At 40.8% G+C, this 23,667-nt stretch overlaps 1 protein-coding gene across 5 annotated transcripts in view; it reads right to left on the bottom strand.

Annotated features, from left to right (window-relative positions):
• Positions 1-3,681: 3,681 nt before the first annotated feature.
• The window catches only part of Homer2 (homer scaffold protein 2), a 97,652-nt gene continuing 77,666 nt past the window's right edge, over positions 3,682-23,667 (bottom strand). For 4 of the 5 annotated variants that reach the window (XM_046438304.2, XM_046438334.2, XM_046438315.2 and 1 more), the window contains exons 5-9: positions 20,838-20,977; positions 17,248-17,404; positions 14,921-15,031; positions 14,178-14,258; positions 3,682-12,957 (exon numbers count right to left, since the gene is read on the bottom strand). In XM_046438304.2, coding sequence (XP_046294260.1) covers positions 12,769-12,957; positions 14,178-14,258; positions 14,921-15,031; positions 17,248-17,404; positions 20,838-20,977 — 678 coding nt within the window. In that variant the 3' untranslated portion in view covers positions 3,682-12,768. The remainder of the gene's footprint in view (positions 12,958-14,177; positions 14,259-14,920; positions 15,032-17,247; positions 17,405-20,837; positions 20,978-23,667) is intronic. The other variant, XM_046438325.2, reaches the window with a different exon arrangement.

Below are 23,667 nucleotides of genomic sequence, written 5' to 3' on the forward strand. Positions count from 1 at the left end.
TAACAGAGAGCATCCTATGAATTGTCCTGGAATCATGTCAACCAGACTTCTTTATTCATTTATTCCTTCCCTCTCCAGAATTTAAATCAGGAATCAACAGGTTATTCTAGGAGCTGAATCAGAAGATTTTATTTTGTACTGGGGATTGGGCCCAGGAGAACTTTACCACTGAGCTATACCCCCAATCCTTTTTTATTTATTTTTGAGACAGGGTCTTGCTAAGTTGCTGAAGATGGCCTTGAACTTGTGATCCTCCTGTCTCAGACCCCCGAGTTGCTGGGATTACAGGCATTCACCACTGGGCCCAGCTAAATCAGGTTTTTGATCAGGGGGGAACATGATCATTAATGATCATGTAGAAGAGTGGATTTATACAGCAGAGGTTCTTAAAATGTTAAATATGTAAACTCACATGAGGAGCATACTGCTGCCATAATGAAACACAGTTGCTTAAAACAACACAAATTTTAGAGTTCTGCAGGTCAGAAGTGCAACATGGGTTTCAGGGGACTAAAATTGAGGTTTCAACAAAACTCCAGTCTTCAGGGGTCCAGGGAGAAGCTGTTTCTTTGCCTCTTTTGTATCTAGAGGTTCCCTGTGTTCCTCTACCCCTGTCTTCAAAGCCAGCACAGCTGTGGTCCTCTGTCTCTTCTTCCACCATTACATTTCTTTCTGACCCCTGCCAGGAAGGACCTCTGCCTTGAAGAACTCCAATAATGCCCAGTGAGGTGGCACATGCCTGTCATCCCAGCGGCTCTGGAGGCTGAGACAGGAGGATCATGAGTTCAAAGCCAGCCTCAGCAATGGTGAGGTGTTAAGCAACTCAGTGAGACCCTGTCTTTAAATAAAATACAAAATAGGTCTGGGGATGTGGATCAATGGTTGAGTATCCCTGAATTCAACCCCTGGTACCCCAAAAAAGAAAAATAACTTGATTAGACCAGATCTACTCACAGAGTCTAGGGTAATATCCCCTTTGCCTTAAAAAAATTATATATATATTTAGCTTTAGGTGGACATAATACATTTATTTATTTATATGTGGTGCTGAGGATTGAACTAAGTGCCTCACACATGCCAGGCAAGAGCTCTACCACTGAGCCACAACCCCAGCACCCCCTTTGCCTTTTAAGCTGACAGTCAAAGGTTCCAGGGATTAGGATGTGGACCTCTTTGAAGGAAGGTCAGAGTTCTGTATAGTAGAAGGCAATTTGCTAGAAGGTAGATTTTTCAGGTCCAGGCAACAAAGGTCCTAATCTAGGTTTTTCTGAGATGGGCTGGAACCCCAAATAACAGCTGGTGTACAGATCATCCTCAGTAAAACACTGATACCATCCACCCAAGTCAGAGAGGAGTGGAGAGGCTGGTGCTGAGGAAAGAGTGAAGCAGGCACACTTAGTCACTGCAGGTTCTTCCCAAGGTCAGCAGCCTTGAGGCCTGATGTGCTGTGAAGTGTCTAATGGCCTGGGGTAGTTCCAGCCCTGGAAGAGCTAGGTATGCTCTGGGCCTGCTTCTTGGCCACTTATGAGAGCTATCTTGAGGGGAGCCTCCAAGCCCCCCATTAACTGTCTTGAGGGGAGCTTCCCAAGTCCCATTAACACCTGCAGTAGGTCATCTCCCCTCTCCAGTGGGACACAACAAATATGTGGAAAGTAACCAAGTCTTTTCATCGTTGTGTTTCCAGGACCTGAGGCATAAAACTGATCAATAAATATTTGTGAAATGAACGTGGGAGTTAATAATTTAAAAGCTATTAAGTATGAGAGAACTGTACAAAGGCAATGAGAAGCCCCCTGGTAGTGGTTGAGTTTCATCTGGAGGATCTTGACCTGGGCCTAAGAAGAGGTGTGGATCTGCAACAGAGAAAGGGTTCTGGGCACTGATAACAGCATGAGCAAGAACACAGAGATAATGTAACAGCCAGGCCTAGGCACAAGCAGATCTGCCCCGTGGTACAGGAAGAAGCCACCTCTGGCAGCTCCATGTGAGAGCAACCAGAAAATGTTGAAGATATTGGAGTGAAGGGACCAGAAATAGGAAAGGGATGATGCCAAGAGGGTAGCAATGGTGGAATAAGGAGACAGAGATGGCAAAGGGAAAATACAAGGCTGTGCATCTCATTGTGCAAGAGGCAAGAAAAAGGGCAGAAATGGCACCAACACAGTGGTGGGGCCACCATTAGGGCGGGCAAGGTGGGCAGGGGCATCGGGGGAAGGGGAGGTGGTGTGTATACCTGTGGGTGAGGTGGGGCAGAGATGCTCTCCAAGAGCAGGTGCCTGTGCATGGGATGTCCTAGGTGCAAGTGGCTGTTGACAGTGGACTGCAGAATCCTTGACACTCAAAGGGAAAAAGAACCAAGGAAAACAGCCCAGGACAGAGCCTTGGAGACCCCAGTGTAAACCGAATAGGAAGAGGAAGGGAAGAAGAAGGAATAGGGGCAAGTTAAGAACAAGGAAAGAAAGTCAGAGATTCCACAAGTGAGCAGTGAGGGTCTGTGGCCATCAGCAAAGCCAGCCTGCCCTGGTGATGGCCACAGAATAATTTCTACTCAGTGTTCTGGTCTCCCAGCTAAACTCGCACCTGGCTTACCTCATCTCTTTCTGTTAAATGACCCCTGACCTGAAGTCTTTGGTGCCCTCAGGCTGCAGAGAGGGAGCAGATAGTCAGAGCCAAGGGTAACTTCATGGAGATTTCTGCAGCAAAGGAACATCTGAATAATTCCCATGTGAAGAGGTGGTGGAAAGGTAGAGCAGGGTGGGGACAGGAACAGAGGACATCTCAGAAGATGTGGGTTCTATACATTGACCACGTTGGGACTGTGTGAGTCTCCCCCACCCAACCTTCAAAGACACTTCTGGAGAAAATTGAGTCCCAGAACTGATTTAAATCAAATTACATGAGTCTGATGGGACAGGGGATCAAAACAGTAATTAACTTCAATGGAGGAAAAATGCAGACCATATTCCTTTATTCTTGAGCTGAATAGGAGTAAAAGATGCATTCACAATTTGTACACATATCTGGGAAAAGGTGGATCTGTGCCTGGCACAGACTCTGCCATGTGAATAATCTTTGGAAACAGCTTTGGAAAAATCTCTTCTGATAAGATGAGGCTCTGAGATTAGCTTTTTCTCCTGCAGCCAGGCACAAAAACACACACTCTCACTGCCTTCTACTCAGAAAGCTGGCCTCTGAACAAGGAAAGCACCTCCTGGTCTGAGAAAAGCTGTAGTGTGGCCCCAGTGAGGCAGAATGTGATCAGCCCAGAGGCAGGCATCCCGGAAGCACCCCCGTGCAGGCGTCTGTCCAAAAGAGGAACCAGAAACGCTGGCATGCTAAAAAAGCAAAAAACAAAAACAAAAAAATCCCTCCTTGTGTTCCCAAGTACTATGCTTCACTCCACATGGCCACTCTGGCTTTGGCTCAGAAAGTGACCTCAGAGGACACAAGCCTACTTGGGGACATCAAGAACTTCCAAAATATCTTGTTCAGGCACAAAGGGCTTCTTAAAGATTTTTGTTAGCTTAAAAACAGACACAAGGGGCTGGGGCTGGGGCTCAGTGGTAGAGTGCTTGCCTAGCATGTGCAAAAGCACTGCGTTCGATTCTCAGCACCATAAATAAATATAAGAATAAAATAAAGGTCCATCAACAACTAAAATAAAAAAAAAACAGATACAAATGTTTTATCGAACTATGTATTTCTACATAAACAACTCTATTACAACAAAATCAGGTAAAGCTTACAAAGATACACAAATCTTCAAAGGAAAATAACTTTTTCCTTAAATATAAAAAAAAATTTGCCAAATAACATCAAAGAGGAATACATAAAGCAAAAATGGTTAGATACACAAGAGAAATAGACAAATACAATAGTAGCAAGAACCAATGTTATCTTTCTTAGTCTTTAAATAATCAAGTAGGCAAAAATTAAAGGTCTATAATATACTTAATAAGGCCAAATTATTATATACAGGTTGAATTTTGTTCCCTTCAGAGAATATATCTTTTCCAGTTTCCTGGGGATATTTATTAAAACTAAGAATTTTATTAAGTCCTAGGAAAACATCAATAAATTCCCAAATGCACAAACTGTATAGGTCATACTGTCTTTGACAAGGCAATAAAACTAGAAGTTTGTAACAAATGTTAAAAGCATCAACAACAAATATCAGACTATCTGGAATTCTATAATTTCAAATAACTCTTCAGTATAAAATAACATTAAATCTGAAATCAGAAATTATTTATAACATAGAACACCATACATAAAAATTTAAGAGCTATAATTAAAGACATATTCAGAGGAAAAGTCATAGGCTTAAAATGCTAGTAACTATGCAAGAAAAAGTTATAATGGCAATCAGTTTGAGGAGGTGGAAAAATTAAAAAAAAAATTAATAAAGGACTTAATAGGCGCAAAAACAAATAAAAATCATAAGATGGTAAATTCAGGTATAAATCCCAGAACGGGTTCTTTTAAAAGACTAATAAAATAGACCAGCTCTGGAAAAACAAAAGAATAACAAGGGAAAGCACACACACAACATTATGAATGAGAAAGAAGAATAAAGCAATTCCAATCCAACATATTTGAAAATCAACAGAATCATTGCAGTTTGAAGAGAACATTGAATGTGAAAAAAAAATGGAAAATGTTATCAAAGAACTATTTTCTAAAAAGGCACTAGACTTGGACAGTTTTATATATGTTATAAAAACTTCAAAGAGCAAAAAATTCTAAATATTATTTAAACTGTTCTAGGGCATAGAAAAAGAGAGCTTCTCAAGTTCTTTTTTTTTTTAAAGAACATAAATATAACTGACAAAGACAGCAGAAAAAAATCCCAACTGTTCATCTTATTAAGATACAAAAATTTCTAAAATAAAACAAGCAAACCAAATCCAGAATATTTTCTCATTGAAAAGCTCTTATCTTTATTATACAAATAATACACAATATTTGTAGAAAAGTCAGAAAATGCAGAAAAGAAACACAAAATAAAAATCCACCTTGGACCAACCTATCATAAATAACCACTGTTAACATTGAAAGGAGATGTATATTAAAAGAATAATGTTTTATGACTATATCAGGTTTTTGTAGAAATGCAGAGGGGGCTTGACATTAGGAAATCTATTAAAATTATTCATCTCAAGTCATAATAGAGAAAAATCATTTGATCATCTTGACAGATATGAAAAAGTCACTAAAATCCCAACATCCATTACTGATAAAATTTTTAGCAAACCACAAACAGAAGTTTACATAACTTTAACATATAAATTCAAATATTAAGAATGTCTTATACTAATAGTCAAATTTATACTTTTGAAGAATCACTAGAAATATTCTCACTAAGGGAAAAACGTATGAAGAAGAGTGTACAATACCAGCACAATTATATATGCATAACTCTGCTCTAAAAGTGCTGGTCAATGTGATAAGAGAAAAAAGGGAAATAAGATTATTGAATACATGGAAATAAAACTATCATCACTAACCAGAACTACTACCTACCTGAAAAAGGCAAATAAAACAAAATGAAAATAATTTAGCAACTGACCGGATACAAAATAACCAGTTCCCAAGTTAAATAAATTTGCATACAACCACACATTACTCTATGCAGAGGTCAGAATGAGGTAGACTGATGCTCACTGACATAGGAAGATGTCCATGATCTATTGCAAAGTGAAAAATCCAAGTAGTAGAAGGGTTGTACTATGTCATCAAAATGACAGAATATATTTTAGGGGGGAAATTTGAGGACTGTGCATTAGTTGTTATTATTTACCTTGGGGAATTTTAATTATGGGAACTTCCCTTTGCTACATTATGTTTCTCATCTTTAAATCTACAAAACTTTTATTTAATGTTTTAAATTAGAAAATCAATGGATTTAACTTTCATCAAAGACTAATGGCGTAATTACATACTAATAATAAGCAGTTGGAAAATACAATGGACAAACTGACAACAGTATCCACCATTACAAAAATTACCTTTACTAGAAAAAAATAGACTGAAGGATGTAAAATTAAACAATATAAATTCAGTGAAAAAGAAAATATAAAAGATATTAGTTCTAAGGATATATAAATTTTACATAATCCAATTTCTCACTCTTCTAAGTTACAAAATGATCCTAAATTTCTTTGGGAAATATTACTATGCAAAATGGACTCGGAATTTTTTTTCAAAGCTTAACTAATGATCAAAACAGTGTGGTACCAGTGTTAGAGTGTACAGGTGGATAAGGAACCACAGGGGCAAGCTCAGAAGCACATTTTAGGGTAGAATGCATATCTTAGGCACCCAACAAAAGGTCTGGGTATATGGTAAAAATGGGATTTGATAGCAATAGAGAAATGATAGATTTCCCAATAAACAGTGCTGAGACAATTTATAAAATAAATTTCAAATAGATCAGAGGTTTAACTGATTAAAAAGAAATAATAAATGTACAAGAACAAAATATTGATGACAATATAATCTTGAAATTAGACTAGGAAAGATGTTCATAAGCATGAAGCAAAGACAGCAACTGAAAAGGAAAATATTTGACTAAAAAGCTTTTTGTAAGTGCCTGAACATTTTTTAAAAGCCATATATATCACTTAAATTGTTTTACAATTCTTATTTAAAAAATCTCTCAGTAATCAATGAAACTACTAGATGCCTATGACAAGACTGGCCAGAGGATATGAATACAGGTATATATACAAATACACATATATACATATGTATATATTTTGCTAATGAGGGTCATATTTTAATCAAAAACTTTATCTCCCAGCCCCCATGCTAACAGTGTTGAAAAGGGATTAAGACATTCTCATACTGCTGGTGGAAGTATAATTTGGGGCCACCTTTGAGAGGCAATTTGAGGTAATATTTATTAAAAGTTTTTAAAATGTACATGTCTTTTAAATCATCATCCAGAACAGGATATGTTATGCTGTAGTAACAAATTAACCCTGAAATCCCAGTGTAAGATTTAAGGTTTATTCTTTATTCATGTTACATGTCCATGCAGGTTGGTGGGTGGGGGTGAGGGAAAAGGAGGAAGTGACCTGCTTAGTCACTCAGGGACCTAGGATAACAGAGGCTCTACCAGGGGACATCATCATTTGCTGAGGCAAGACAACACAGACACTGGAGCACTGCACATGAGCATGTCATGGTCTGAGCCTAGATTTTCATATGTATCTTCTGCTTACATTTCATCGGCTGGAGTTAGTCACAGAACCCTGGACAACTAGGAGGAGGCTGAAGAATTAGTCTCCTGTATGCCCAGGAAGGAAAGAAGCCACAGATTTGAGGAAGCACATTTTTGAGCCAACAAGTCCAATTTTGGAAAATTATCCTAACTAAATATTGAGAAGTTTAACAAAGATGTCAGAAGAATTTCATCATGTCCTTGACTAAACTGTAAAAATTTGGAAATAGCCTTAAGTATCCAAGCAAGGTATAACTTGTGTAGATGTTAAAAAGCAATTGATTACATATGTACTGAGATAGAAATATATTTACAATATAGAGAAAAAGCAAATAACAGAAATTATGTATAACATGATTATATTTCGTGGAAAAAGTAATTAATCAAATACAGACACATAGAAAAAAGTCTGAACAGATATATATCAAATGTTAACAGTGGTTATAATCAGTGCAATAAAGGTGTTTTTTTTTCTTTTCACTTAAATTTCTTTTTTTTTAAAAAGTATATTTTACCTATGTACCTAAAAATTGTTCAAAAAGGAAAAAAGAAAGGTATTCTTGGGAGGGTCCACTTATCTACCCTATTTCTTATTACTAAACTCTTATATTTGATATAAGATATATCTTCTTGCCTTTCACATCATGGGACACTATTATAACAACTGGTCTAAAGTCAGGGCTTCCTATTGGAAGTGGTACAAGAGGGTAAACACAGAAACACATCTCCCACAGCTGCATATCATGAATCCTACCAATCATCTTCCAAAATGTACAAGAGTTTGGACTCCATCATGGTTGCTCTGGGCTCCTGCCAGGTGTGTCAGGGATCCCTGTGGCCCAGGAGACCACCCTGCAGCAAGCTCTGCACCATACAATTGTATGTGTAGAGTAGGGCACCATACAATTGTACTCAAAACAAAAGACCCACAGACTCCTGGTAAATGGATTCCAGAACATACAACACCACCACTAGAAATATTCAAATAAAGACTCCTCTTAAGTATACATATTTTTTATTGAAAACTCTTCCTTATTGTTTTTCCTACTTCCCCTTGCTGCTTCTTCCCCAACACACACACAGTCATAAGCTCACTACAACATTCCATCCAGCTCAAATTTCTTAACATTTTCTTGCTAGGCCCTTTTAAACAGGAACCGTATTCTTGGGATAGGTGTATGGTAAAGGCATGTAAATAACATATTTCTCTACAGGATTCCTCTCCATGCCATCACCCCCACTATTCCCAAAGTATATGCTATTTTTCTTTGGCAAAGCTATTTACTCAGAAATTTGGGTCTGCTTAAACCATGCATATACTTTAAAAATAGATGGACACCAATTTTTATGCTTCCAGTTTATATTCCAAATGCTTCAAAATCCTGTCATGTTTCCAGTGAATAGAAGAATTTTAATTTCTACAAGGATGAATGGCACGAACAACTCACTTTCTGTTATTAACAGAGTAGAACTGCTCCTTCTTAAAGGGCAGCATCTTTCAAATACTACACCAAGTCATATTGTAGCTGCTTTTTTCCCAAGAGTACACCTGGCCACACGGAAGGTCCCACAATATGGTCCCTGGCATGCCCGGTGTTTGGCTCTTGTCCCAAACTGTTCCTGGATCTATAGAAAAGGAGGCTTGTCTACAGAAAAAGAACTCTTTTAAAGTGGCAGACCATGATTCTTCTGGGCAGCACATTGACTGCATTTATTTGGTGTTTCATATCAAACATGGTATATACAAGTCAGACTCCTACCAACCACCTTCATGAAGCTGTGCTCATGGAGCCTGCAGGGTGGAGACCAGCTGCCCCCTGAGAATAGTCTTTCTGGGTATTGCTCAGGCTCCATGTGACTGGCTCCAAGCACTGAACAAGTCTGCTCCCTTCCCAGCACTGGCTAATCTCCTGGACAGGTGGCCCCATACTAGAATGCTATTTATGTCTCTGTAATCTCAGGGCCTTCCACCTGTTTTAAACAGACTACCCTGCTTCAATGAAAGCCATCCATAAAGAACTCAAGACAAGTCTGGGTTAACTGGCCTCTTAGGGCAGAGACATGTTTATAACTGATACTTTCTTAAAAGGATCCTTAAAAAGACAGAATCATTCAAAAATGGAACTTATTATCTGTAATGAACATAAATGTAATTTTGACACACTCCTTGTAAACTGTCCTTTGCTGTGGACATGAATTAAGATAATATAACTGCATGTGCTCTTATGAGGATACAATAGAGTTTTTCCCTCTTAGCACCCATGGGTCACCAAAGGGACAATATTGACATGACTCATGGAAAAATAGTGGACCAAAATCCAGGAGACCTGGATGCAGAGCCCATGTTGCTGATCACAGCTGGGTAACCCTGGGCATGTCACTGTCCCTACATGACGTCTGCAAAACGCAGGCAACAATCCCTGCCCAATTCTCTTATCTGAGATCTAAAGCGATGGCATGCAGGGAAGATGGAATTGATGGAGCACACAGATGTCCTGAGTGAATTCAGGCTCTCTTCCCCTAGAGGCCTGGCTGTGCTTTCCCAACCTGCCACTCTAGTGGGCTTACAATCCCTGGGCACCCAGAAGACATCCTCTCTCTTTCCCATCCCATCTAGGAAATGCATCCAGCTGGATTTTGACTAGAAAGCAAAGTTTATTTTAAGGATCAACCATGGTTAAAGTTTTACTTGGCATCTTTTTAGGCCCAGGTTTCATGAATGCAGAAAGAAAGCTAATCAAGGTGAAGAAAGCCAGTCTTGGAGATGTCAAAACCAGGAGAACAGCACAATGTGGCTCCAAAGGCTATGAGAGAAAAGCTTACATGACTTACAGCCACGACAACAGTCTAGTGACTGGGCCGGACATCATAATGAGGGCACATTATACTAACTCAACTGAAAGTGGGGACAAATTCAGTGGGTCATTTTCATTGTACTGAGTCCCCTGTTCATAGTGTCAAAGGCTGTCCAACAAGACCAATCCCTTGACTCACTATCCAGGCTGTTCCTGAACCATTCTTTTTTAAAGAAAGTAAATGAAGTCTTGTGTGGTGGTGCATGGCTGTAATCCCTTGGGAGGCTAAGGCAGAAGGATCACAAATCTGAGGCCAGACTTGGCAACTTAGCCAGCCCAATCTCAAAATAAACAACAAGGGCTGGGGATGAAGCTCAGTGGTACAGAACCCCTGGGTTAAATACCCAGTACCACCCTCCCCCCCCGCACACACACACACCCACACCAAAAGAGAAAATAAAAAGAAAGTAAAGAAATTCTATGGGCTTTAGAGGAAAGTTGAAGGGATGAAAAGTGCTTATGTCAAGTTTTGTGCTTTCACTGCAGAACCAACTGTCACTTTAAAGGACCCCCTAACACTGTTAGCTCCTGGGCTGCAGCAGTTCTAAGGCTGGATAAGCCCCAATAGTACAGGGAAACTAGGCTCCTCACCTATTAGCTACAAGATGCTGGCCAAACTCTTTAGTAGTTTGATAAATGGGCATCAAGTACCTCAACCCCACTGTGTGATGGCTTCCAACATTTTTTAAAGTCACTGCTTTGGATTAATAAGTTGCCTGTGGGCACAGGTGGTGGTCATCTGAAGATTCCAGTGAAGGGTGTTTGAGATTCCAGTGTCTACTGCTCCTGGGAAGCCATTTGCCCAGGTTGCTGGTAGGAGGACCAGGTTGGCCTGGGAAGAATCTGTTTTACCCACTGCTGGATCCCAGGACCATGTCATGGCCAGCCCAGCTTTCTGGTCTCCTGGCACAGCCAGTCGGGATCTGCTACTGACTGTCCTGAGAGCCATCTAGAGCTCTGAGGAGAGGAGAGGGCCAGCAGCTCCCTTGCCTGAATCACAGCAGGGGTGACCTAAGAGCCTTGTGTATTTAAGACCCCCACTTAGCCTGTGGGGGTCTCCCCTAATGTACTTTGGTGCTCCAAATCAACAGACTCCTTTCTTTTCATATCCCAGGCAAAAATTCCCTGCTCAGAGAGATGCCTCAGCTAGGGGAAGGGGAGTAGCAGACTCTAACTCATCTTGGGGCTTGGGTCATGTCTATGTGGACCCTACCCCCTCCTCAGGCTGTTTTCTCATTAATTCAAATTTGACAGGAAGAATTTCCCTATGAGAAAACATTTCTAGAGGAACAAATTCTCTTAGGTAGTTCTAGAGAGGTAAGGTGACACCAGAGTCTCTTCTGCCCAAGGCATTTAGAAACATGTAGGACTGGGGACTTATCTTGCCATACACAGGCGATCTTTCACAATGAAGGATGCTAATGGCATTGAAGTGGTCACTGGCCCCACTGAGAAGCTCTGTATCAGAGGAAAGGTTTATGGCTCCAGGCCCTTCCTTAGCAGGAACTGAGGCAAGAGGTGAATCTGGGCAGAGTTTTTTGGTGCTAAGGCCAAGGCCACCCTCTGAGCAGGACTCTGTCACCATCATGGGGCTGGATGATTTCTTTCTCAATTATCCAAACCTACCATAGGATCGCACCCTAGTTCTGAAACCCTGGGTAGCCCCTACCATGGACAGCCAGTGTTCTGGAATCCTCAGCCTCCAAGATGCCATGCCTGAAGAAGGTGATGGTGCCAGGGACAGAGCACCATGGCTGGGCTCTCAGGGGGCCTCAGATCAGCCCCTGATGCTTCTGCTGCCACCCTCCCTGCCCAAGGGCCACCTGAGCCTCAGGTTTGATCACAGTAGTATTCATTCCTGATAACTACCCAGCACACACACAAAAAAGATGGTGTATCATTCAATAGGGGTCTCGACTCTACTTGTGGGGTTTGATTAAAACACTAAATTCTGTTTAAATGTTTAATTGAACAATATTTATTAAGCACCTACGTTGTGCCAGGCACTGTGTGCTTGGCGCCCTCACCATGTGCTGTTCCCACAGCACAAGCATCTGCTCAGAAATTAAAACCAACAAAAGGAATATTGTCGCAACCATACAAACTGAGGGAGGATGGGATATAGTGGATACAAGTGATTCCCATACCAGAAAATTCACCCAGAAACTTGCTTTCTTTCTCCAGATAAGTCACCACACTAAATGGTTGCTTTAAAATGACTCAATGTTTACTGTGAGAGACGTTACTCCCTCCTTGCCCCATGGACTGGAGCCTGGTGGACAATCATGTACTCCAAATGCTATTCAGTAAAAGGAGCAAAAAGGCCTGTTGTAAAGGGGACACTGATACTTGAATTAGAAAATTACCTTGTTTTTCGGTTCATATGGTTGCAACAGCCCTTAAGAAAGATATAAACATCCCTGCCCTGACTGCGTAAACATTTTAGGTAGACCTAGTTCTGGATTCCTGAGTCAGAATCTTCCAGTTGTCCACAACCTCGTGAGGCCAGAGGAGCAAGAGATTTCTATTCTGGAGAGGAGTGAGTGGACGGCACAACTGGTTTGGAAACAAGACAAATTGCGCCTGCACTTACAGAAGCAATGCTAACAGGAGAACATCCTAGTCCTATTTCATCACACACACACACACGTGGGACTCATGATCCAGGGCCCAGGTCTGTGCCCAGCCCTAGTTGTCTGTACCCAACTTGGAGAGGCCTCGGCGGAAGTCATGGAGGTCATCAATCTTCCCATCCAGCACCTCCAGGAAGCTCTTCAACTCTACCTTCAGATGACGCTGTCGGTATTTACTTTCCTCAATGTCGGTCTTTAGAGATCGCACTTTGTCTTCCAGGTTTTGATTGTCTCTCTCTGCCGCCTGACAAAACAGAAGGGAGAAGAGTCTGGAAAAGAGTGATGGGAACCATCCACGAAGCCTGCTACAGCTGAACCAATCATTCTCCATCAGATCCACGGGCGTGGGCCAGGGTCAAAGACACTAGAGACAAGTTATGCCCTTCAATACACAAGCCTGTAATCATGATGTCAGAAAGGTGGCAGTGGGTGTTTCAGCCCCTTCTTCCTGCCTGTTCCCTGGACCAACATTTGGCCTCAAAACCCAAGTTCTAACCCAGATTGCAGAATGCAGAGAGCTGCCTGAGGGGGGCCTTCACAAAGGGCCCAGCAGGGATGGCTTGAAATCCTGGTGTGGCATTTTCAGCCCCCCTCCTAGAGTGGCCAGCAGAGGCCACTTTTCAGTTCCACTCTGAGAAAGAAACAGAATAAATGGAAAAGTGGCTTGTTTCCCCTGAGAGGCCTCCTCAAGTCCCAGGCCCTTGGCTAAGGAGGACTGGCCATACCAGTGGCTCGGGGACAGGCAGTCTGTGCATCCTGATACCATCACCATGGAGATTTCTGCAGAGCTGGGCCTACAATCCAATCTAGGTAAATCAGATACAGTTCCCAAAGACAGGATGGCTATGAGTTGTTAAATGAGCCTTAAGCCTTGTACACTTCATGTCAAATAACAGCTTTATTTCATGGGAGTAAACTGGGACTTTCTTGAACATGTACCCAGGAACTACTTACCAATACAGAACAGGAACTGTGTAATTCAATAAAGCGCTCTTTGTGTATGTTAAGTGAGGAGATCCCTGGAGGTGAAGGAGGACCTAAAACCCCTCATTTTTATGGATCAGAAAGCTGAGGATAGGGAGGAAGGGCTGACCAAGGTCAGTGCCCAAAGTCATGGGCTAGGAAGTGGCTGATGTGGACTTGCACCCTGACTCTATACTCTCAGGCCACCCTTCTGTCCCTCTCTTTATTCTCTCTGTGGCTTTGTAGGAACTTCTTTGGGAGATAACTAGCCACCTATGCTGTGGTTATACATAGAATGCCTCTGTATAAGCGAAAAAACCACAAGACCAATGCTGTTGAGTCTGCTTTTAAGGCCAGGGGGCATGTGATTACACCAGCTTTTTACAAATAGAAACTCACTCCTCTTTATCATCCTAGAAGTGACAGCTAGAGGGAGTAGACACACCAGCAACATGACAATTGCCTTCTCATCTAGCCAGGACAGGTATGCCCCTCTCTTACCTCTAACTTCTCAGAGACGTATTCACACTCTGACATGAGCTGAGGTATGATTTCACTTTGTTTTCGGAGATCCTTCAACTCCTTGAGGATACAGGAATTCAAAAAAGAACATGAAAGCAATCAAATAAATGTATACTTGAAAATAACCAACCTGTGCATTTACTAATAGATACTGTTTTTGCAGCCCATCCTGTCTGCATAAGCAATAGTGGTGATGATGCTATTCTTAACTATCAGGTGATTCAAAGGGCCAAGTGTGTTTCTGCATGATCATATGAAGTCCATAATACCATCATAAAAAGGCACGTATTTTTATGTTTTGTACTGTTATGTTTTACTGTTTTGTACATGGTGAAACTGAGACCCAAAGAGGCTTGGTAACTTGCCCATGGTCTTAAATGTGAGTGTACTTAACTGTTTTGCCTCCCAGAATGTAAATGACTACATGCAGAACAACTTTTGATGGCAACTTTTGATCTATAGAAGTGCCCAAGTGTTCTGAGAAATGTTCAGGTCACTCTTACATGAGGAGGCTGCAGAGGGTAATGATGAGCCTGTTCTCTGCTCTGGAGTATCTGTACCTAGGTGTGACTCCTGGCTCTCTGTCCTGGTGTTCAGAAAGCTGCCAGGGTTAGTCACTTGCCCCAAGCCACCTGCTATGTCCTTGGGTTGAGATCACAGAGGTCACTCCACAAGGCCCAGAGAATGCCAAGGACCATGTTTAGAGAGTATCCACTACTCACCGTCTCCTTTTCTCGGAGTTCTGACTCCAGCTCTTCAATTCTTCTCTTCAGCTGAGTATTCTTCTCCTTCTCCCTGTTTATCTCACTGCACTGTTCTTCTAACTCGTCAATCTTCAACAAACACATTACATGCTAGTTTAGTCATTAAATAAGAGACTGCCAAAGCTATTTTTATGCTTTCTTTCTTTCTTTTTTTTCTTTCTTGTATTGAGGATTGAACCCAGAGGTGCTCTCCACTGAGCCACATCCCTATTCCTTTTTAAAAATTTGGGACAGGGTCTCTCTAAATTACTAAGGCTGATCTTGAACTTATGGTCCTCTTCCCTCCTGAGTAGCTGGGATTATAGGTATGCACCATAATGCCCAGCTATTTTTATACTTTCTTTTAAAATAAACCATAAACTAACCCACTTAAAATATTTTTCTTTGTGGTTATGAACACGCTCTAAGCGGCTCCCCATGGAGCTGCTACCCCTGCTGGTAAGGGATGCCTCACTTAATACTTGCAGGGCTAATAAGTAATGAAACCTGACTGCAGAATGCTCTGGACTTCTGTTTTTCTATCTTGGTCACATGGAAGTAAGTTTAGGTTTGTTTTAAGGGTCTATCACAGGCAAGATGTTCCAAATTGATCTGCTTCTCCCCAGAATGATTTTTACATCATTTGAATCATGTCCTGAATTATTCTATTTCATCTCAAGGATTTAAGCCAGCAGAGTAGAGACTCTAACAACTCTGTAGAACAGTGGCCACCAAATGGGATGTGATGACATTTTAAACAGTATATATCAAGATGACCTTCCTTCGTGTATGAATGCAGAAGGGGCCTGGCCAGTGGGCCTCTTCCTTGAGACTGAATGGCAAGTTCTAGGACTGCATTCGTTCCTTACTTCAAGGCCTAACTCCTCAAAAAGGTTACTCATGCAGGCCTGACACCCTGATATTACTGTTTGATGCTGAGTATTTCTTGGAGACCACCCAAAAGCAGCTCAGTGTACACACAGACAGCAGTGGTCTTTATATGAAGGGCACTGGGGCGGTTGCCATGAGGACATTCTTGGAAGGTGGCCTGCATCACCCCTCAAAGTCGGAACCTCTGAACTGTGGCTGGAAATCCTACCAACTTCCCCCTCCAGCCTAGAAATCAAGGTCCCAATGTGTCCCACCTAGGGAAGTCCACACTCCTCTGAGAATGATGCTACTCCTCCACTCCTCCACACTGTCTTTGGTTTTCATACTCCAATCAAAGCAAGGAATTCAAATTCACTCTTTGCTTGAAAAAATGAAAGGGCAACTCTGGCAGGCAGGTCTGCCAGGCAGCTTTGTTCAGAAACATGCAAAGTCAGCAGCTGGCCTGGGATAACCGACTGTCAGCACTTTCAGTTCTGAGATAAAAAATGACATGAGGCAGCTTTATGTGCCATCAGCACCAAAGGAAAAGAGTGAAACAATGGGCTGGTCTATAGCGGCTCCATTCAGGTCATAGAAATGGCTCAAGGGACAGTGGACACCAATCTAAATGTGACATGTCTCCTGAAACCTGGAGCCTCCAAAGCTCATGCTCCAAAGCTCCAAACTTCATGACGGGGGTGGGGTTTAGAGGGGTGGGTAATGGTCTCACCATCATAATGTGGTCAGCACAGAAACCTTAAGACCTGAACAGGAAAGTCTGGGGAGTCACCTCAAACCCACTTTACCAACTCAGCAATACCACAAAGAGAGTGATTAATTACAGGGAAGTTTATAGGTGAGTCTGGAAAAAATCTAATTGCAGGACATTGAAGTTAGAAAATAGAGAGCATCTGGCAGTGGTCAGCAACCACCTTACATGTTTTAAGCAGTATATTCCTTTTCTCCCTCCTAGGTTTACATTTTTAGAAATAATGATTTGAATGGAAACTGAGCAATGATCCTCAGGATGTTCTGGGCCTATTTTTCACTTATCCTCTGACTTCCTTTCCTCCACTGAAGATCACTTAGTCACAGAAGTGCTAAGGAAAGACCACTGTGACAATCAGCCAGCCCAAAAATCATATCAGAGGGAGCTCTTGGCGTAGGACAAAGCTGCAATTGCCAGTTTGTTTATCTTCTCCTTAATGACAGGAATTATAAAACTTGGTTTGGTAAATGTAGTTTACATGGCCTAAATTTCTACTAAGAAAAGCAGTGGGATGGAGAATGTTCAATGGCATCAGGCAGCAGGTTTTTCTCCTGCCCCTGGGAGGAGAAGGGAGGAGAGGAGAAAGGACCACAGTGGCCCCTGCCTCCTGCTGCCCACCCCAGCCAGCGGGCCCTCCCTCCTGCTGGCTGCTGTTCCAGGAGCCCACCTTGTTGCGGAGCCTATCGTTCTCATCTCGGCAGATGGAGAACTGCTTCTTCCACTGTTCCACGCTGGCTGCTGACTCCTGCAGTGCTGTGGTCAGCCGAGCATTGCTTTCCCGCAGGGTCTGCAGCTCGATCTCCCATTTCTTCACATTGGCAGCACTGTGGGGCAGGAAATAGGTGGTGGAGATGCAGGCAGGGGGATGCCAGCCATCAAAGTGCACCTCCTTTCACCTGGGGAATGGGACTCTGCCACTTAGCCCACCCTGAGGGGAGCCCACTCCTTCACCCACTAGTGAGCTGGGTTGGGTCTGGCTGCACCTACCAACTGCCAAGAGGGTCAATGGCACCACTTTCTAGTGTGGACATGTCACCTTGCCAGGCTAGTTTCTTAAAGAATTGCCTTAGAAGAGAATGGACTTCTTAAAGAAAGAAGAATGGACTTCTAAAAAGAAAGACTGCTGAGCATGATAAATACCCACCTCCCCCTCCTTCCTGGCTAACCTCCTACTGCACACTCTGAGAGGTTCTAAATTGCTGAGGCAGGCCATGGGACCCTTTGAGAATATCGTGAAAGCCATGAACCTCTCCAGAGTCCAAGGATGTCACACAAACACAAACACAGAAAGAGCCTGGGTGAAAGTGGCCTCATTTTAACCTGTGCCTCCTCCGAGCCCTTAAAGGAAGCCAGATTTGTGAATCAAGGGCTTGAGGACAAAGGAAACAAATGGGGAATCAGGCCCCTGTAAGCAAAACTGTATTCCTAACCTCAGTGTGTGTGAGGGAGCTTTGGCTGGCCGTCACCTCAGGGGGCATCACCTCAGGTATGAAACCCCTACCCTCATCACAAAGGCTTTCTGTTTTACCTTTGGTTTTATGTGCATAGTGAGGAAGAAGTTTAAAACAAATTTGAATCAGGTTCCTCTCACTAACTTCTCCCTTTCGACTTTCCTTTAATTTCTGTGCCTTGGAGCTCCCATATCTGTGGCACTGAATGTGACCTGAGGTGATGGGGCAGAGCTGCACATGACAAGCCCATCAGGTTTCTCCCTGGCTGAAGAGAGTTCTTTCTGAAGACTTTAAAACAAAAATTTTAAGTAAATGCAACTGTGACTGAATAATTTGCATTATCTTTCAGCCCACAGCCTCAAGAACTTAGGAATGTGATTAGAAAATACATATTCACAGTTTGAAATACCACAGACTGAAAAAACAGTAAAATGTTCCAAAATCTGATGAATTTTGGAATTGATGACTGAGAATTTAAGCTGATTTAGGGAAATGGCTTCACACCATTTATTAAACCAGGATTTGAAAACATTTATTTTTAGGGGTGAAACACTTTCATCCAGGCAGTTCACTGTGACTTAAACAGTCAAAAATAGTCCTCACAATCACCTGACGAGTAAGAAAAGACACTGGTCACAGTTTTGTTCTTTGAAGTACCTGACAAAGACCCAAAATCTAAAGGTAGGTGGCGGGATCTAAGAGTCTCACATGTTTTTTGGAATTCCTAGGTCAGATCACAGGAATTAAGCTCCAAGCACCAGACAGTTCACTTGAGGTGGGGAGATGGGTGCCAGCCCTTTAGTGACTCTAGCTATAGAATGTGACTGGTGACTGTGGGATATCCCTGAGGAGATTGCAACTGCAGCTTTGAAGGGCAGGCAGTATGAGGTGATGGAAAGGTTTACTTTTAGACATGTGACCTTGCATAGGGAATCACTGGCTCAGTTTCCTCATCTGTACAATGGAAGAATTTTGCCAGATGGCTCCCAATATGACACAGCTTAAATGGGCTGAGGAAGATAGTTTCTCTTCCACGTCTGAGGGAAGTTGGCCAAAGCCCCCGGCCAGGTGAGCAGGATGATTCTGAAGGCACTCACAGGCCAGCCCTGAAGACACAGGAAAGCAAGTACCACTCATGTCATCAAAAATTTAAGAAACCTTTATATCAGTATAGGGATCAATTTACATATATAGATCTACTAAAGGAAAACTGATACCTTAGAAAATATCAAGTCTTCTTACCATTTCCCAATTAAAAAATATATTTATATTAAAATATAATTATATGTATATAAAATAAGTTTATATAATTATATTAATATAATTTTTAAAAATATATTCCTTGGGGGTGGGTACCAGGATTGAACCCAGGGTGCTTAACCACTGAGCCACATCCCCAGCTCTTTTTATTATTTTGAGACAAAGTCTTGCTAAGTTGCTGAGGCTGGCATGATCCTCCTGCCTCAGACTCCCAAGTTTCTGGGATTACAGGTGTGCACTACCATGTCTGGCCCAATATAATATGTTTGAATATAAAGTGATGGATATGCCACCTATTCTGATCTGATCATTACCTATAATATATATGTATTAAATGTCACACTAAACTTCACAAATATGTATAATTATGTCCCAACTAAAAATAAAAGACACACATTTAAAAACATTTTTAAAAAAATCTATCTCAGGACTGGGAGCGTGGCTCAGTGGTCTGAACACTTGCCTACCACTTGCAGAGCCCTGGGTTTAATCCCCAGCACTTCAAACAAAACAACAAAACAAAATAAAAACCTTGAAGAATTTATCTATCTGTTAAATGATTAATTTTTATCCTCAAAATCATTTTAAAGTTTGCTTTACATGATCTTGAACATTTCTTTCCAAGTTTATTCTTATGTATTTTGTGGTTCCAGTTCATATTGTAAAGCAAATACCTTCTTCAAATATATGACCAATGTGATGGGTTTTTTAAACAAAAAAGTTACTGACTTGTGTGTGATTTCATATTATTTATCACAGTTTCTTAGGTTTTTATATGCTTTTCTTGGTCAAGACTCAATTTTTTTTTTTTAATATTTATTTTTTAGTTTTCGGCGGGCACAACATCTTTGTTTGTATGTGGTGCTGAGGATCGAACCCGGGCCGCACACATGCCAGGCAAGCGCGCTACCGCTTGAGCCACATCCCCAGCCCAAGACTCAATTTTATCATAAATTTATCTTCTAAAAAAAAAGTACAATTTCGAAGCTGTACCACATACTCTCTCACACACTATACATTCACACTGACACACACATCCCTTCTCACACATGTACTCACACACTTACCCTATCATATACCTCATACACACTCAATTACATCACCATACACACTTTGTCAATACACACACACACACACACACACAAACTGATGCTGATGGGTTGGCAGATAGAGAAGGGCCATGAAGCCAACTAGTCTCCCTTTGCCAGGGAGATGAGATGGATGCTCAAAGCAGGACAGCCGGTCATCTCTCTCAATTTCCTGAAATCCTGCTCAGCCTAATAAGCTTCCCAGAAGTTCTGAACGTGAAGAAAACAGGATCTTGACCCCCACCCCATCTCTGCCACTACTAGGGATTGTTGAACCCAAGGACCCTCTACCATTGAGCTGCAGTCCTGGTCCTGTTTTCTTACTTTTAATTTTGATAAAGGGTCTTACTAAGTTACAGAGACTGGTCTCCAACTTGAAATCCTCCTACCTCAGTCTCCCAAGTTGCTGGTTTACAGGCCTATGCCCAGCTCGGATGTGAATTCTAAACAAGCCTTACCTCTGTGTCAAAGCGATCTTCAGTTTGTCGTTCTCAGACTTGAGGTGTGTGTCAGCTGGACCCACATGAGAAGCCTTTTCATCATCCGTTCCATTGACGCTGGATGCCTGAGTAGAAGATGGGGTTTCACACCCAGATTCCTGGCCAAAGTGAATTATCTTCACACGTTATTGCTCATCCTCACACTGCCAGCAAATCAGTCATAATGAGAAACTGTGTGTTGTGACTGTGGACAAACCAACTCATCTAACCAGAAAGTACTGAAGACAAAGAAGTAAACAAGCTAACAAAGAGTGTCAATAATGGCAGGAAAAGGCCTTGGAAAACCCAGATGGCATTTATAAAGTCCATGTACTTTATTGAAAAGAGAACACCTGGGCCATTGCTCAGAGACTTTTTATTCAAACTTTTCAGAAAAATCTACCAACCTTGAGTATCTGGTTTTCTTAAATACCACTGATGGAAGTTACAGGTTAAAAGGGGAAAAGGGGGGCTGGGGATGTGGCTCAAGCGGTAGTGTGCTCGCCTGGCATGCGCAGGGCGCTGGGTTCAATCCTCAGCACCACATAAAAATAAAATAAAGATGTTGTGTCCACCCAAAACTAAAAAAATATTAGAAAATTTCTCTCTCTCTTTAAAAAAAAAGGAGAAGGAATTATTCCAAACACCAAAGAATAAGAAATAGTTAATGAAGATAGAGAAAAAGTATTATGAGTTGAGACAGTTTAAAAATCCTGGGGATATGGAGAGTTAGATCAACATACTCATCAAGAAAACAGGAATAAGATATGGATGTCTGCTTCTCTATTACTACTTAGCATTGTTATGAATATCCCGAAGTGTTTTCTGTGATAAGTCAAACCACAAGGAGGTGAAATCTATCTGGTCTTGGATAAGATCTTAGAAAAATCTTATTTGGCCTTAAATAAGCATAAAGGCAAAGGAAGGAACCATGTAGGAAATGATGTATACACTTAACTAAATTTCTGCATTACAAACAAAATGTCATAAACAAAATTAAAATGCAAAGAAAAGCCAGGGGAAATATTTGCAGCAGATATTAAAAACAAAATGTTAATATCTTTTCTATATTAAAAAAGAGTTCTCATCTTTTAGAGCTACATACTGAAATATTTATAGACGAAATATCAGGGATTTGCTTTAAAATATCGGGGTTGGGGTAAAGTGTGGGGCATAGATAAAAATATCGGTCACAGATTACCAATCATTAAAGCTGACCTACATGTATGTGGAGGTTCATTATATAATTCTGCCTAGATTTCTACATGTGAAAAGTTTCCATATTAAAAAAATATGTAAACCCCTTAGGAATCAATACAATATAAGAGAAATGTCTCCTCAATTTATTTTAAGAAGGAAAAAGACTATTGATATTTACAAAAGAAGAAATGTATACATTTAATAAACATAAACAATATCTAATGTCAGTAGAAAAGAAATACAAGAGAAGAAAAAGGCAATGAAGTACATTTTTTAAAATCAAATCAACAAAGCTTTCTTGGCAAGGATATGAGAAGAAAAAGCCTCATTTGGGGGAAGTAGGAGCTAGAACTGCACACTTTTGAAGGCCAAGTGTAACTGTGTGCATCAAAAGCTTTAAGAATGCCTAGGACCTCAACTCATGCTCCATCTCAAGGATTTATTCTGCAGAAACTGTCAAATGCACAAAGATGAGGCAAGAACACTCATCATAGTGTTATTTATAATAATGAAAAATGAGAAACAACATGGATGTCCCAAATCACAAGAGGCTAATGGTACAAATCCTGACAAACAGATTTGAAAGGGAATACTTGAAAATACAAAGAAATTATTATGACATAAAAAAATTTAATAAAGGTTATAAAGCGTGGGCTGGGGATGTGGCTCAAGCGGTAGCGCGCTCGCCTGGCGTGCGTGTGGCCCGGGTTCAATCCTCAGCACCACGTACAAACAAAGATGTTGTGTCTGCCGAAAACTAAATAAACATTAAAAAATTCTCTCTCTCTTTCTCTCTCTCTCTCTCAAAAAAAAAAAATAAATAAATAAAGGTTATAAAGCGTAATAGAAAAATTTACTCAAAAGCTATATTTAAAAAAAAGATACAAACCAACATACTACAAAAAGGCATCTTTAAGTGGTAAGAAAGCAGATGATTTTTATTCCTTTTTTTGTAGTATATGTTTTAATTCTACAATACATATGTATCATTTTTATAGTCACAAAACTCATTTTTAGTGTTTTTGAAATTAGGTCGTTTAAATCTTCAACTACTTGGAAATCTTGGTCAAAGAGATTCAGGAAAACAAGTAACTGATTTTGAATAAAAATAAGAAAAATGCACAATGATCTCGATTTCTGGGGAAATATCAGGAACAATAAATAAAAACCAAATCTTAGAGACAAAATTTCATTCCAATATAATTAATGTATGTGTTGTGTGTGTGTGTGTGTGTGTTTGTGTGTGTATATAGACAAACATTGGGTATACTTGGTTTTTCCAAGTTTTAAAATACTTTTGGGGGGACAAATTTTAAAACAAAGACATATAGAGAAATTCAGATGTTTAAGTTTAAAGATATCACTATAAAGTCTGTATTCAGAAAAAAGACATTTTATTAGAATCTCTATACCATGGACAATTTCTATAAAATTTACACACAATTTTATAGATCCTCAGAGATTACTTAATAATTAATAAAACTAAATTAACAGTGTTAATACTAAATAAACAGCATAGAGATTATAGATTATTTAGAAAGTTCCCATCTATCTGAAGCCTAATACACTTCATTTCCATAAATCCATATGGGGCATCTTTAATATGGTG

This window comes from Marmota monax, unplaced genomic scaffold (assembly GCF_021218885.2).
Source record: "Marmota monax isolate L192 unplaced genomic scaffold, Marmota_monax_Labrador192_F-V1.1 WCK01_AAM20220418_F8-fsc00005, whole genome shotgun sequence".
NCBI classification, from domain to species: domain Eukaryota; kingdom Metazoa; phylum Chordata; class Mammalia; order Rodentia; family Sciuridae; genus Marmota; species Marmota monax.